Source organism: Monodon monoceros, unplaced genomic scaffold (genome assembly GCF_005190385.1).
Source record: "Monodon monoceros isolate NGI ecotype Baffin Bay Population unplaced genomic scaffold, NGI_Narwhal_1 Super_Scaffold_10, whole genome shotgun sequence".
In the NCBI taxonomy this organism is placed as follows: domain Eukaryota; kingdom Metazoa; phylum Chordata; class Mammalia; order Artiodactyla; family Monodontidae; genus Monodon; species Monodon monoceros.
The window spans coordinates 28,102,398-28,118,040 of NW_021703766.1; the positions used below are offsets into that span (position 1 = coordinate 28,102,398).

A 15,643-nucleotide genomic window follows, 5' to 3' on the forward strand; every position below is an offset into this window, starting at 1 on the left:
GTACAATAGTATCATAAATCCTTGTTGTCATTTTAACAATCTTCACAATATCTTTACCAGGAGTAGAGTCCATCTCAAGAAGTCACTCTTTTGCTCATCCATAAGAAGCAACTCCTCATCTGTTAAAGTTCTATCACGAGATGGCAGCAATTCAGTCACATCTTGAGTCTTCACTTCTAATTCTAGCTTCTTGCTGTTTCCATCACATCTGCAGTTACTTCCTCCAGTGAAGTCTTGAGCCCTTCAAAGTCATCCATGAGGGCTGGAATCAACTTCTAAACTCTTGTTAGTGTTGATATTTTGACCTCTTCCCATGAATCATGAATGTTCTTAATGGCATCTAGAATGATGAATCCTTTCCAGAAGGTTTTCAATGTGCTTTGCCCAGATCCATCAGAGGAATCACTATCTGTGGCAGCTATAGCCTTATGAAATGTATTTCTTAAATAACAAGACCTGAAAGTTGAAATTAGTCCTTGATCCATGGGCTGCAGAACGGATGTTGTGTTAGCAGCATGAAAACAATAACAATCTTGTACATCTCCATCAGAGCTCTTGGGTGACCAGGTGCACTGTCAATGAGCAGTAATGTTTTGAAAGGAATCTTTTTTTCCTGAGCAATAGGTCTGAACAATGGGCTTAAAATATTCAGCAAACCATGTTGCAAACAAATGTGTTGTCATCCAGGCTTTGTTGTTCCATTTATAGAGCACAGAGTAGATTTAGAATAATCCTTAAGGGCCCTAGGATTTTCAGAATGGTAAATGAGCATTGACTTCAGCTGAAAGTCACCAGCTGCTTTAGCCCCTAACAAGAGAGTCAGCCTGTCCTTTGAAGCTTTGAAGCCAGACATTGACTTCTCCTCTCTAGCTATGAAAATTCTAGAATGGAATCTTCTTCCAATATAAGGCTGTTTAATCTACATTGAAAATCTGTTGTTTAGTGTAGCCACCTTCACTAATGATTTTAGCTAGATAATCTGGATGATTTGATGCAGTTTCTACTTTGGCACTTGCTGTATCACCTTGTACTTCTATGTTATGGTGACACCTTCTTTCCTTAAACCTCATGAACCAAGCTCAGCTAGCTTCAAACTTTTCTTCTGCAGCTTCCTCACCTCTCTCAGCTGTCACAGAATTAAAGGAAGTCAGGGCCTTGCTCTAGATTAGATTTTTTTTTTTTTTTCAGTACATGGGCCTCTCACTGTTGTGGCCTCTCCCATTGCAGAGCACAGGCTCCAGACGCACAGGCTCAGCGACCATGGCTCACAGGCCTAGCCGCTCCGCGGCATGTGGGATCTTCCCGGGCCAGGGCATGAACCTGTGTCCCCTGCATCGGCAGGCGGACTCTCAACCACTGCACCACCAGGGAAGCCCTAGACTAGATTTTGGCTTAAGAGAATGTTGTGACTGGTTTGATCTTCTATTTGACCACTAAAACTTTCTCCATATCAGCAATAAGGCTGTTTTGCTTTCTTATCATTAGTGTGTTCGCTGGAGCAGCACTTTTAATTTCCTTCAAGAACTTTCCTTTTGCACTCACAATGAGGCTAACAGTTTGGCACAAGAGGCCTAGCTTTCAGTCTATCTCAGCTTTCAACATGCCTTCCTTAGTAAGCTTACTCATTTCTAGCTTTTGATTTGAAATAAGGGACGTGCAACTCTTTCTTTCTCTCGAATATTGAGAGGCCATTGTAGGGTTTTTAACTGGCCAAATTTCAATATAGTTTTGTCTTGGGGAATAGGGAGGCCTGAGGAGAGGGAGAGTCAGAGGGGAATGGTCCATCGATGGAGTAGTCAGAACACACAAAACATTTATTAAGTTTGCCATCTTATATGAGCATGATTCCTGGCGCCGCAAAACAATTACAATAGATCAAAGATCACTCATCACAGATCACCATAACACATATAATAATGAAGAATGTTTGAAATATTGTGAGAATTACCAAAATGTGACATAGAGACACAAAGTGAGCAAGTTCTTTTGGAAAAAATAGCACCGATAGATTTGCTCCACACAGGGTTGCCACAGACTTTTAATTTGTAAAAAATGCAATATCTGTAAAGCATAATAAAGTCAAGTGAAATAAAATGAGGTATGCCTATAAAGGAGCCCAGATAGATAGATAGATAGATAGATATAGATGATAGATAGTGGATGAATGGATGGATGGGTAGATAAATTCACCTCTTATCAATCATCCCACTCTAAACAAAGAAATCTGTTTCTTACAGGTCAAGGTATAAAAGCTGTTCCCTAAGCCTCAAAGTTGTGCTCTAGCAACTGTGACAATACCAGCCATGCTGCCGACTGGGCTGGCCCTCTCCCCGCCCTGCACGTTTTTTTTTTTTTTACATCTTTATTGAAGTATAATTGCTTTACAATGGTGTGTTAGTTTCTGCTTTATAACAAAGTGAATCAGTTATACATATACATATGTTCCCATATCTCTTCCCTCTTATGTCTCCCTCCCTCCCACCCTCCCTATCCCACCCCTCTAGGTGGTCACAAAGCACCGAGCTGATCTCCCTGTGCTATGCGGCTGCTTCCCACTAGCTATCTATTTTACGTTTGGTAGTGTATATATGTCCGCCCTGCATATTTATGGTCGAGCTTCCACACACCTTTGCTGGCCTTTATCCCCCCATCCATTCTTTAGGTCCCAATTTGAGACCCAACCCATCCATGGAGCACAGCAACTTCTTTGCCCAGGAATTCCTTTGTATTTGGACATAATAAAGTGACAGGTTTTTCTCTCCCCACTCCTCCCTTCCCAGGGAATAAAATGAGGTGCACACTTACAAACTTTTAGCAGAGCAGAAGGGCTATGGCAGGCTGGGTCAGTCTCAGCTGTGGGAAGGGGGTTCATCTTGTAGATTTGTTACCTGGGGCAGTGCCAGGCACGGCAGCTTCCCAGGTACAGGTCCTGAGCCCACCTTGCACCTTGTTCCACCTCTGCCAGGAGGGAAAACCCCTGACTTTCAGCCAAGACCAGAGGCTGAGAGGGAGAAGAATCGGACTTTGGGGGTCACACAGAAAGGTCCAGAGCCCAAAGGGCCACTGAGGCAAGAGTAGAAAGAACAGGTACACACAGGGGAAGGAACTACTTTCTGCCCATCTGAGGCAGGCTCCTAGGGACTTGATGGGAAAGTAGAAAAAACAGGAAAGAAAAAAACTGCTGGCCCCAAACTCTGTTCTGCCTGCAAGTCATTTCAGTCTTTTGAGGTAATGAACTGTACTTTTCCCCTTTCCAAATCTTACAGGGAAAAGGGACAATGATTAATGGTATAGGTTTGTAACTTAACTATTTTGTATGGTTTTCTTTTCCTTCTAAGTTCTAGGGTATCATATCACCTGCATCCCAGGATCCCTGAGGGAAGGGAATTTTTTTTCCCCTTTTACATTGCTGACCTCTGCTGGATGACAGGAAATTCACAGGCGAAGGCTGATTTGTCTCTAAAGTTTTGTTTGGGTTTGATTTAGTAATTCAAATTCAAGATTGTTTGAAAAAAATAAAGGATTTTTCTGTAAATAAATAATTTTTAAATTTTACAACAAGAAAGTGTTAAATATTTTGTTTTTACAATGATGAAAAAGCAGAAGTGATTGTGAAATACATGTACCTGTATTGTTGATGAGTGTGAAGTGATGGGACCCTATGGAATTGAATTTGTAGAATGTAAGGAGAGTAATTTTAAAAGGGCCCTTGGGGTGTCCCTGGTGGCGCAGTGGTTAAGAATCCGCCTGCCAATGCAGGGGACACAGGTTCGAGACCTGGTCCGGGAAGATCCCACATGCCACGGAGCAACTAAACCCGTGTGCCACAACTACTCAGCCTGCGCTCTGGAGCCTGTGATCCACAACTACTGAAGCCCACGTACCTAGAGTCCATCCTCTGCAACAAGAGAAGCCACCGTAGTGAAAAGCCCACCCACCTCAATGAAGAGCAGCCCCCGCTCTCCGCAACTAGAGAAAGCCCAGGCACAGCAACGAAGACCCAACGCAGCCCAAATAAATTTATAAAAAATAAAAAAAATCAAATCAAATCAAAGGGCCTTTGATCCAGTTGATCTTCTGCAAATCCAGAAGCCAGAAGTAATTTTAAAAAGTAAAAGTACTCACCTTTTGGCCGGAACTGCCATCTTCCAGTAATTCTCCAAAATGACCAACACAAAGGGAAAGAAGAGGAACACCCGCTACATGTTCTCTAGGCCTTTTAGAAAACATGGAGTTGTTCCTTTGGCCACATACATGCGAATCTACAAGAAAGGTGATACTGTAGATATCAAGGGAATGGGCACTGTTCAAAAAGGAATGCCCCACAAATGTTACCATGGTAAAACTGGGAGAGTCTACAATGTTACCCAGCATGCTGTTGGCATCATTATAAACAAACAAGTTAAGGGCAAGATTCTTGCCAAGAGAATTAATGTGCCTATCGAGCATATTAAGCACTCTAAGAGCCGAGACAGCTTCCTGAAACTGGTGAAGGAAAATGGTCAGAAAAAGAAGGAAGCCAAAGAGAAAGGTACTTGGGGTCAACTGAAGCGCCAGCCTGCTCCAACCAGAGAAGCACACTCCATGAGAACCAACGGAAGGGAGCCTGAACTGTTGGAGTCCATTCTCTATGAATTCATGGCATGATGGGTGTAAAGAAAATAAAAGACCTGGACTTTAAAAAAAAAAGTAAAAAAGTAAAAGTACTCATTCCCAAAGTTACTCATCAAATTATGCCCATAAATATCCAGGAACACACTATTGGCTAAAGAGATTGTGATAGATCCACATCAGTCAGATATGAAAGCTGATTTTTTTCTTCTAGTTTTGTTGAGATACAATTGACATATAGCACTGTGTAAGTTGAAGGTGTACAGCATAATGATTTGACTTATATGTATCATGAAATGATGACCACGGTAAGTTTAGTGAACAGCCATCATCTCATACAGATACAAAATTAAAGAAACAGAAAACCTTTTTCTCCTTGTGATGAAAACTCTTAGAATTTACTCTCTTAACAACTTTCTCTATAACATATGGCAGTGTTAATTATATTTATTATGCTGTACATTATATCTCTAGTACTTATTTATCTGATAACTGGAAGTTTGTACCTTTTGACAACATTCATACAATTTCCCCTCCCTCACCCCTGCCTCTCGTAACCACAAATACAATCTCTTTTTATATAAGTTTGCTAGTTTCTGTTCACTCGTTTGTTTGTTTTTGAAGTGTAATTGCCCTACAACACTGTTAGTTCCTGTTACACAACATAGTGATCTGTTATTTCTATATATTTCAAAAAAAGCACCATGATAAGTCTAGTTACCATCTCTCACCATACAATAACACATAATTATTGACTATATTCCACACACTGGGTATTTCACGTCATGACTCATTTTTTTACAGCTGGAAGTTTGTATTTCTTAATCTCCCTCCCCTGTTCTTCTCTTCTCCCCAACCCCCACTCCTCTGACAACCACCTGTTTGTTCTCTGCATCTATGACTATGTTTCTGTTTCGTTATGTTTGTTCATTTGTTTTGTGTTTTAGATTACACATATAAGTGAAATCATGATATTTGTCTTTCTTTGTCTGACTTATTTTGCTTAACATAATAACCTCTAGGTCCATCCATATTGTCAAAAATGGCAAGATTTCATTCTTTTTTTATGGCTGAGTATATATATATATATATACTCAGCCATACACACACACACACACACACACACACACACACACACACACACCACATCTTCTATGTCCACCTATTGATGGGCACTTAGGTTGCTTCCATATCTTACCTATTGTAAATAATTCTGCAATGAATGAACATAGGGATACATATACCTTTTCAAATTAGTGTTTATGTCTCCTTTGGAAAAATACCCAGGAGTAAAACTGCTGGATCATATGGCAGTTCTATTTTCATTTTTTTGAGAATTCTCTGTACTGTTTTGCATAGTAACTGCACCAAATTTACATTCCCACCAACAATGCCAAGGGTTCCCTTTCCTCCACATCCTCCCCAATACTTGCTATTTGTTATCTTTTTGATGACAGTCATTCTAACAGGTGTGAGTGATATCGCCTTGTGGTTTTGATTTTCATTTCCCTGATGATTAGTGATGCTGAACATCTTTTCATGTGCCTGTTGGCCTTTGTATATCTTCTTTGGAAAAATGTCTGTTCAGGTCCTCTGACCATTTTAAAATCAGGTTGTTTGTTTTATCGATGTTGAGTTTTGAGTTCTTTGTATATTTTGGATATTAACCCCTTATCATATATATCATTTGCAAATATCTTCGCCCATTCAATAGATGGCCTTTTTGTTTTGTTGATAGCTTCCTTTGCTGTGTAAAACCTTTTTAGTTTGATGTAGCTCCATTTGTTTGTTTTGGCTTTTGTTTCCCTTACCTGGGGAGACAGATCCAAAAAAAAATATTGCTAAGACTGATGTCAAATAATGTACTGGCTATGTTTTCTTCTACAAATTTTATGGTTTCGGGTCCTACATTCAAGTCTTTAATCCATTTTGAATGTATTTTTGTATATGGTGTGAGAAAGCAGTCATTTGATTCTTTTGCATGTTGCTGTCCAGTTTTCCCAGCACCATTTTTTGAAGAGGCTGTCTTTACCCCATTGTATACTCTTGCTAACTTTGTCCTACATTAATTGGCCATATAAGTGTGAATTCACTTCTGGACTCTCTCTTCTGTTCCACTGATCTATGTGTCTTTGTGTGTGTGTGTGTGTGTGTGTGTATGCCAGTATCATACTGTTTCAATTACTGTAGCTTTGTACCAGAGTTTGAAATCAAGAAACATGATACCTCCAGTTTTGTTCTTCTTTCTCAATATTTTTTTGGCTATTCTGGGTCTTTTGTATTTCCATACAAATTTTGGAAATACTAGTTCTAGTTCTGTGAAAAATTCCATAGGTATATTGATAGGAATTGTGTTGAATCTGTAGATTGCCTTGGGTAGTAGGGTCATATTAACAATGTCAATTTTTCCAATCCATGAGCATGGTATATCTTTCCATTTGTTTGTGTCATGTTCAATTTTTTCATCAGTGTCTTACAGTTTTCTGAGTACAGGTCTTTTATCACCTTAGTTAGATTTATTGCTAGGTATTTTATTCTTTTTGATGTGATTGTGAATGGGATAGTTTTCTAAATTTCTCTTTCTGGTAGCTCATTGTTAGTGTATAGAAACACAACAGATTTCTGTATATTAATTTTGTATCCTGCAATTTTACTGAATTCACTGATGACTTCTAATTTTTTTTTCAGTGGTGTCTTTAGGATATTCTTTATATAGTATCATGTCATCTGCAAACAGTAACAGTTTTACTTCTTTCTTCCAATCTGGATTCCTTTTATTTCTTTTTCTTTTCAAAGTTCTGTGGCTAAGACTTCCAGTACTAAGCTGAATAAAAGTGGTGAAAGTGGGCATCCTTATCTTGTTCCTGACCTTAGAGGAAATGCTTCCAGCTTTTCACTATCGAGTATGATGTTACCTGTGGGTTTGTCATATATGGCCTATATTATGTTGAGATTTGTTCCCTCTACATCCACTTTTTTGAGAGTTTTTATCATAAATGGATGTCAAAATTTGTCAAAAGATTCTTCTATATCTATTGAAATTATCACATGATTTTTATTCTTCAATTTGTTGATGTGGTGTTTCACAGTGATCAGTTTGCAGATATTGAACTATCCTTGCATGTCTGGCATAAATTCTGCTTGATCATGGTATATGTTCCTTTTAATGCGTTGTTGAATTCAATTTGCTAATATTTTGTTAAGGAATTTGCATCTATGTTCATTAGTGATATTGACCTGCAATTTTCTTTTTTGTGATATCTTTGCCTGGTTTCAGTATCAAGGTGATGTTCGCCTTCTGTAATGAGTCTGACCCAGGTCATTTCAAATTCCTGCTTCTGCCCTGGATCTCCAAGCATGTGAAATTTTGTGTGTGCCCTTAAGAATGGAGTCTCTATTTTCTACAGCCCTCTGTCTCTCATGAAAGTTAGACCCACTGGTCTTCAAAGTCAAATGTGCTGGGGGCTCATCTTCCCAGTGCAGGACCCCTGGACTGGGGAGCCCAGTGTGGGGCTTTGACCCCTCACTCTTGAGGGGAACCTCTGCAATTGTAATTATAATCCTGTTTGTGGGTTGCCTATGCAGGGGTATGGATCTTGACTATATGACATCTCTGTGCCTCCTACCCATCTCATTGTAGTTCCTTTTAAAATTAATATCTTTAATTATACAAGATCTTTTCTGCTAGTCTTCAGGTCATTCTCATTGATAGTTGGTCTGTAAATAGGTGTAAGTTAGGTGTGCCCATGAAAATAGGTGAAATTGGGATCTTCCTACTCTGCCATCTTGGCCATGCCCCATAAAAGCTGATTTTTTAAAGACCCTCTGGCAACTTGGAAAATACATATGACACATGCTTAATGCTCAGCAGTTCTTATTCAGCGTGTACACTGAACACGTAAAACCTGAAAATATAGATTCCCAAGTCCTACCCAAGAAGATTATGCCTAAGTTGGACTGGGTGTGGAAGGGCACTGGATTTTGGAAAAACCCTCCAAGTGTATCTTCTACTTACACCCCATATAAAATTCTAAATTAAATGAAAAAAACCTGGATGTCAACTGTCATTTTTTTTTTTTTTTTTTTTTGCGGTACGCGGGCCTCTCACTGTTGAGCCTCTCCCGTTGCGGAGCACAGGCTATGGACGTGCAGACTCAGCGACCATGGCTCACGGGCCTGGCCGCTCCGCGGCATGTGGGATCTTCCTGGACTGGGGCACGAACCCGTGTCCCCTGCATTGGCAGGCAGACTCTCAACCACTGCGCCACCAGGGAAGCCCTCCAACTGTCATTTATATTTCAACTTTAATTTGATAAAACATTTGATTGCATGTGGACAGGAACAAGGAGGGAAGAGGGCCCTGTATCTGGATGAAGTGGATATATGCTTCCTCCTGCAAGGTACCAACCAAAATAAGAACCATATTTGATGACACTAGGACTGCAAGCCGTATATAATGTGTAATTTCATTTAATATAATAATATTTAAAAATCTATGAGTTGAGTGATATTTTTCTAGCTGTTAGTTTTACCAAATACCAATGTAGAAATTAGCCTTCTGCAGCTGCAGAGGCAACTGAATTTCCAGCTTGCTTGTATGCGGCTCAGTCCCTCTTTTAACAACCATAAAATGGCCCGAACATCACTGATCCACAACTCTCAAAATCACCTAAACTAGAGATAATCCAACAGCTTTGGACCATCTGCTGAGGGAGGAAGGCAGCACGGCAGGAAGAGTCTTGCACTGGAGTGGCAAGAGACTCAAGGCCTGGTGTTGACTTGCTGCTAACTCACAGGTCATCTTGGGTGAGTCTCTTCCCCCTTGCAGATTACTGTAAATTGAGAGGTAAGGGGTCCAAACTTAAACACCTTCAGGGGGCAGGTAATATCAGTGAGTTTTGAAATGGGCCAGGACCAAGACAATGGAGAATAGTGAGGACTGGGGAAAGTTGAGAGTTCATGCCTTTGTAAAGGGATAGTCACTCCTCAGCTCCTGCAGATTGTTTTATCAGGGTCACTGAGAACAGTTATGAAGGTTGTGCATTGCACAAAGACACTATTTCAGAGGACACGTCATTCACATCATAGATGTAGATATTTTCTGTAGAGGGTTTTGAGAAAAGGATACCTTCTAATTTGCACGAAGGTGTTATATGGGCTTTCAGAAGCCCTAGTTACCATGTGGGAATACAGTTCTAATGTTGCCAGATCTGTTGTTGTTTTTGAGAAGCTGGAAGTATGGCTTTTAATGTGAAATGTCCCTAATTTAAAATTAGGTGGAAACTAATTCCAAAACATATTTGACATTGTGTGAGCTAACCAAAACTCTTCTGGAGGTCAGATTCAGGCTATAAGTTGAAGATCTCTGACCCAGAAGAACTGTAAGTTACTGACATTTCAGAGACCCTCCTATTCTATGTACTTCGTGTAACTTGGAAGGAATCAGAAATAAATAGTAATTACCTGGGTAAATTATATGGATGTAACAGGAATTATATAAAAAGTAAAAGTGCATCCTTTGAATGATGGTATGTATAACATTCTCCCTACTTATCATCTGGTTAACTTTAATTCATCCTTTCTTATTACAAATGTTATTTCTCCAGAGAGACTTCCTAAGACTTTCACCTCAATTAGGTTCCCCTCTTACACTTTCTTAAAACACCTTCCTTTACTAAGTGAACTCTTCAACTATATATCTTAAGATAGTCACTTGTGTGAATGTTTGCTTACTGTCTGTTTGCTCACCATTTGATGGAGAGTATGTCTTTGTTAACCGTTGTAACCCCAGTGGGGCTATTGCTGGTACATATCAGGCACCCAATGTAGATTTATTGAATGATGGATTAGTCTCCACCCCATCAGTAAAACATCCTTTCTTCTTGGAAATCTCTGACTGAACTTGCTGCCTGGTGTTTGACTTCTGCATTCCAGAACTTGGAGGATGTCTGTTTTCCATTTCTGAGCAGGGTCTCTGGTGTGTCCCTCTCCCCGACATAACTCCTGAGCCAGAGAAGAGAGCCAGTTCAAGGCAGTGATGTTCAGGACATCCATGCTTGGTTCGTGGCTAAAACCCACCTAGATGGGGGTTGGAGGACACATAATTCAGGTAACACACACCAAGACATGTTAGAAAGTTCACTTCATCTTGGATGCTGGGGTAGAGGGGGAGAGTTTTCAGCCCATAATTAAATTCTGCTCCCTGTACATATTTTGCATTCTTATTTTATTTTATATGAGTAACAAGATCATTATGATGCCAACTAATAGGCCAGCCCTCCTGCAGATTTATTGAAGAAATCTGGTAGCTTTCCAAGGCAAATTGCGTTTTTGTTTTTTTTTTCCTGCGGTACGCGGGCCTCTTAGTGTTGTGGCCTCTCCCGTTGCGGAGCACAGGCTCCGGATGCGCAGCCTCAGCGGCCATGGCTCACGGGCCCAGCCGCTCCGTGGCATGTGGGATCTTCCCGGACCGGGGCATGAACCCATGTCCCCTGCATCGGCAGGCAGGCTCTCAACCACTGCGCCACCAGGGAAGCCCCAAATTGCGTTTTTTGACGTTGAAAATAATTCTTTAACGATCATCCCCAAGTTCCCAAAACATCAGCTAAAGCAGTTGACTCCAATAAAGAAGCTAAACACAGATGAAGCTAATGATTGTGGGAGAAACCGCAGAAGGAGAAGGAAAACCAGAATCACACAAAGATAGGAGCAAAAGAGAAAATGAAAGGCAGGAGCAGAGAAAGGAAGGTTAAGAAAGAAAGAGAAGCAAGGAGCGTTCTGGAAGAGGACATCATCAGGGGGAGGGTGTCCGTCCAAAACTCCAGCTCCAGCTCTTTCAGTCTCTGTCCCACACTCATGTTCAAGTCCAGCTGTAAGTATTCTTCGGTCTGATCGTAGGCCAGCCACAGGGGCAGGCCTTCCCCATTAGGATTCCTGGAAGTGAGAGATTTTCAGCCTCAAACACCTGGTTACGGAGGAAGCTGGGAGGTTCACTTAACCAGTCCGAGCAAAGTTAGCCCAATATCGCAACATGTTCCTGCTCAGCCGTTTCACTGCACTCATCGCGTATTTGCAGATACTGACTTGCCTGAAAAATCATGTTTCCAAATGGTGGAGGCTGAACACACATCTTCCCTGACCATCCAATGCTCTTCCTGCCCTTTCCACGGGACTGCAAGTTCCTTGGGGACAGAGACACCTCTCTCTCTCGATCAATCAATCAATTATTGTACTTCTTTATTTGAAAATGTAACACTGCTTAAAGCACAAAGTTCAAAATGCAGGAAGTATATCTAATGAAAGTAAGTTTCTCCGTCTCTTCCCTCTAGTCACCGAGTCACCAGCCTCAGAGGCAACCATTGTTACCACATTCTTGAGGGAACTTCCGAAGGAGTCTAGACGTGCATGAGGGTTTAAGCAGACACTTTTAACACACTTGATGCTACAGTGGACACACATTATACATCTTTCTCTTTCACTAAAATTGTATCCAGGAGTTAGTTCCATATTGCTGCCTATAAACCTTCCATTTACTCTTCTTTGTTGCTCTATAAATATACAATACATAAATATATATATGTAAATATATAATTCATGTATCCAGTACTGTATTGATGGGTCTTGACATTTTTTTCAATCTTTTGCTTGTAAAAGCAATGTTTTAGTGCGTGTTTGTATATTTTTGCACATGTGGAAGTATAATTGCATAAAAAATTCCAGAAGTTGAATTGCTGGGCTAAAAACTACACACATTTTAAATTTTGATAGAGTTTTCCATTGACATATGAGGTTATCAATTTTCCCCCACCTGCTCAAATACATTATGTAAAATGTTCTTCCTAACCTTGATCTATGAAAAATGAGTCCTTGGTCAAGGTTAGTTTTTAATCCTCTTTGCTATGAGCGAGGTTGAATGGATTTTTATGTTTAAAAGCCACATGTTTCCCTTTCCATAAACTATTTATATCTGTTACCCAGTTTTTGACTGGGTTGTGTTTTTCTCATTGATTTTATGAGCTCTTTAGATATCAAGGAATTTAACCCTTTGATACATACATATGTTGTTCATTTTTTCCATTTTTGAGAGTCCACGTGCCCATCACATAGTACAGGTTCAGTGATGGTTACTGAGTAATAATAATAGTAATATTTCTTAAGCACTCACCATATGATTTATGAGAATTGTTTCATTTAATCCTTATGACAACCTAGGAGGTAGTTCTGTTAGTATTGGCATTATAAGATAAGAAAGAATAAATAAAACAATGGACAAACCGCACTGCACAGACACACTCTAGAGGAGAGGTTCTGTCCTTTTCATGGAGAGGCTAGCATGAACTGGTTAAGAGCCTACACTGTGCAATTTTTTAACTAAATAGTTTAGTCATAACTCCTGTGTGTAGTTCCTATGGTTTTTTAAATTTTGATAACCTTATCTGATTGGCTTATTATTTTAGGCACTGAACAGGTCATAAATTCAGGAATAAATGAGCTAACCTCACCAGAAATAGTTCACAAGCATTTACATTAGATCACCTGGATCCAGACAACTTTCAGCTGCAATTATGAAAAATGTGGTTCTTGCCTTTGAAAGCCCTGAGTGGTAGCCTCACGGGAGCTCTGGGAAGGGCAGGGAGGGTGAGACCAGGTGTCAAAGAGAAGGAAGTAAGTGGGTTTTTTTTTTTTTTCCAAAAAAATCAGATTGCATGAGTGCTCCCAAGTGCCCACCCCTATAGGCTTTAGTCCAGAGAAAAACACTCATCAAGCAAATGTTGGCCCCTCTTTTTCATGGCCTCTTTTTCTAAAACTACGAGTGGAGACATTCTCCAGGGAAAGGTTGTGTCTGTAAACCACCCTGCCAGTCCTCCCAGCCCCTGCATAGTGTTGCGGTTGGTGAGGCTTCGCGCTAACAATGGAGATTCTCATCTTCTCCCCAACTCATCCCAAGCTCGTGTTCCTGCAAGAGCAGGAGCCCCTGAAGCCAGTTTCTTACCAAACATGACAATGTCGCCCTTCAGGAAGGCACCTCCAAAGACAAAGCGGATTTCATCAGTGTGATCAGCTTTGACCAAAGGTGGCTTCTTATCCTTTAAGCACTGGGGCCGATGCTGAAACTCATAGAAGTAGACAGGCGCACCGGCATCTGCAGAAAGGTAGGAAGGGTTTGTGGCAGGCATGCATGCAGCGGGCAGTAGGGGCTAGCCCTGCATTTCCGTCCACCTAGTCTGGGATCCACAGACTCGTGGGTGGAACAGCCCAGAGACAATGTGAGGCTAGTGTTTCCTGCTACAGTGGCCCTCGTGCCCCTGGAGACAGAACTCACTACCCCTCAGGGTGGCCTGAGAGGGCAACAGTACTACTTCTCAAAAAAAAACCCTTTATACTGATCCGAGATCTACCTCCTTGTGACTTCCTTTGTTTGACCCTGGTTCAACTGTCTGGGGAAAACAGAACAAAATTATTTCCTGCTACCAGATGCTCTGCTGCATCCTGTGTTTCTTCACCTCTCTTCTAAAGTAATTTCCCCTCTTTCTCTGCATCGTCAGTTTTTCTCTATTGGATCATCACCATCAGTAGCAAACATGCTTACAAAGTCTCTCATTAAAGCACACACACGTGTGCACACACATATGGGCACACACACACAGAAGCACACACAAACATATCAATACATACTCTTGGTCTCAACTTCCCCTCCAGTTACTGGCTTATTTCTCTAAATTCCTTCTAGCAAGCCTTACAGTGAAGTTGCCTTATTATCTCTGCTTCCTTTCCTCTCATTTTCTCTTTTAATAGAAGTATCATGTATGGACAATAAAAAGCACAGATTTTAAGTGTACATTTTGATGAGTTTTTGCAAATGCATGCACGTTCATGCAAACACCACCCCAAGCAGGATACAGAGCATTTCCATCACCCCAGAAGTTCCCTTGTATCTCCTTCTAGTCACTCTACCAAGAGAAAACCAAAGTTTTTATTCCTATCACAATTGATTAATTTTGCTTGTTCTTGAACTCTGTATGGAATAACACAAAATATACTCTTTTGTATCCGGCTTCTTTTGCTCAGCATAATGCTTTTGAGCTTCATCCATGTTTTGCCTGTATCAATAATTGACTCCTAATCACCAAGTAGTAAGCTACTGCATGAATATACCATAAATTACTTATCCATTCATCTGATGATAGACATTTTGGGCTCTTTCCAATTTTGGGCTATTATGATTAAAGCTGCTGTGGATATCCATATACAAGTCTTTTCTGTGGTTGAGTAACAGGGTAGGTGTATGTCTATAAGAAACTTACAGTTTTCCAGGGTGATTGTAACCATTTCACATTCCCACCAGAAGTTCTGAACATTCCACATCCTTGGCAATACTTTTCGGTATATGGTTTGAGTTTTTAATATTAGCCATTTTAGCGGTGTAAATGGTTGCCTCATTTTGGTTTCACTTTGCATTTCCCTGATGGCAATGTCGAGCACCTTTTCATGTGCATTTTGCTTTCATTCATCCTCTTTAGTGAAATGTCTTTTCAAGCCTTTTACCCATTTGTAATTGGGATATTTGTCTTTTCACTACTGAACTGTAAGAGTTCTTCTATTCTGGATTTGAATTTTTTGTCAGATTTGTATTGTGAATATTTTCTTCCAGTCTGTGGCTTGCTTTTGCATTTTCTTCACAGTAATTTTTAAAAATCCACCAACATAAAAGTCAGCATTTTAACAATTTCAAAGTGTATAATTCAGTGGCTGTTAGTACGTGCAGAATGTTGTGCAAGCATCACCACTATCTAGGTCCAGAACATTTTCATCACCTCAGACAGAAACCCAGACCCATCAAGCAGTCATTCCCTCACTCACCCCTCCCCTTAGCCCTTGGGAATTTTATGGTGCTATAGATTTGCCTACTCTGGACATTTCACATAAATAGAATCACACAACATATCACCTTTTATGGGCTTCTTCCACTTAGCAGTTTTTCCAGGGTTCATCCGTATTGTAGCACGTATCAATATTTCATGGCTAAATTATA

General features: G+C 40.4%; 1 protein-coding gene and 1 pseudogene across 1 annotated transcript in view; one reads left to right on the forward strand and one right to left on the reverse strand.

Annotated features, from left to right (window-relative positions):
• The first annotated feature begins 3,962 nt into the window (after positions 1-3,962).
• On the forward strand, positions 3,963-4,756 carry LOC114884239 (annotated as a pseudogene).
• A 6,267-nt stretch (positions 4,757-11,023) lies between these two features.
• CES5A (carboxylesterase 5A) overlaps positions 11,024-15,643 on the reverse strand; it is a 270,897-nt gene continuing 266,277 nt past the window's right edge. The window contains 5 exon segments of the mRNA XM_029203017.1: positions 11,024-11,566; positions 11,610-11,663; positions 12,145-12,158; positions 13,388-13,391; positions 13,604-13,753. Coding sequence (XP_029058850.1) covers positions 11,304-11,566; positions 11,610-11,663; positions 12,145-12,158; positions 13,388-13,391; positions 13,604-13,753 — 485 coding nt within the window. The 3' untranslated portion in view covers positions 11,024-11,303.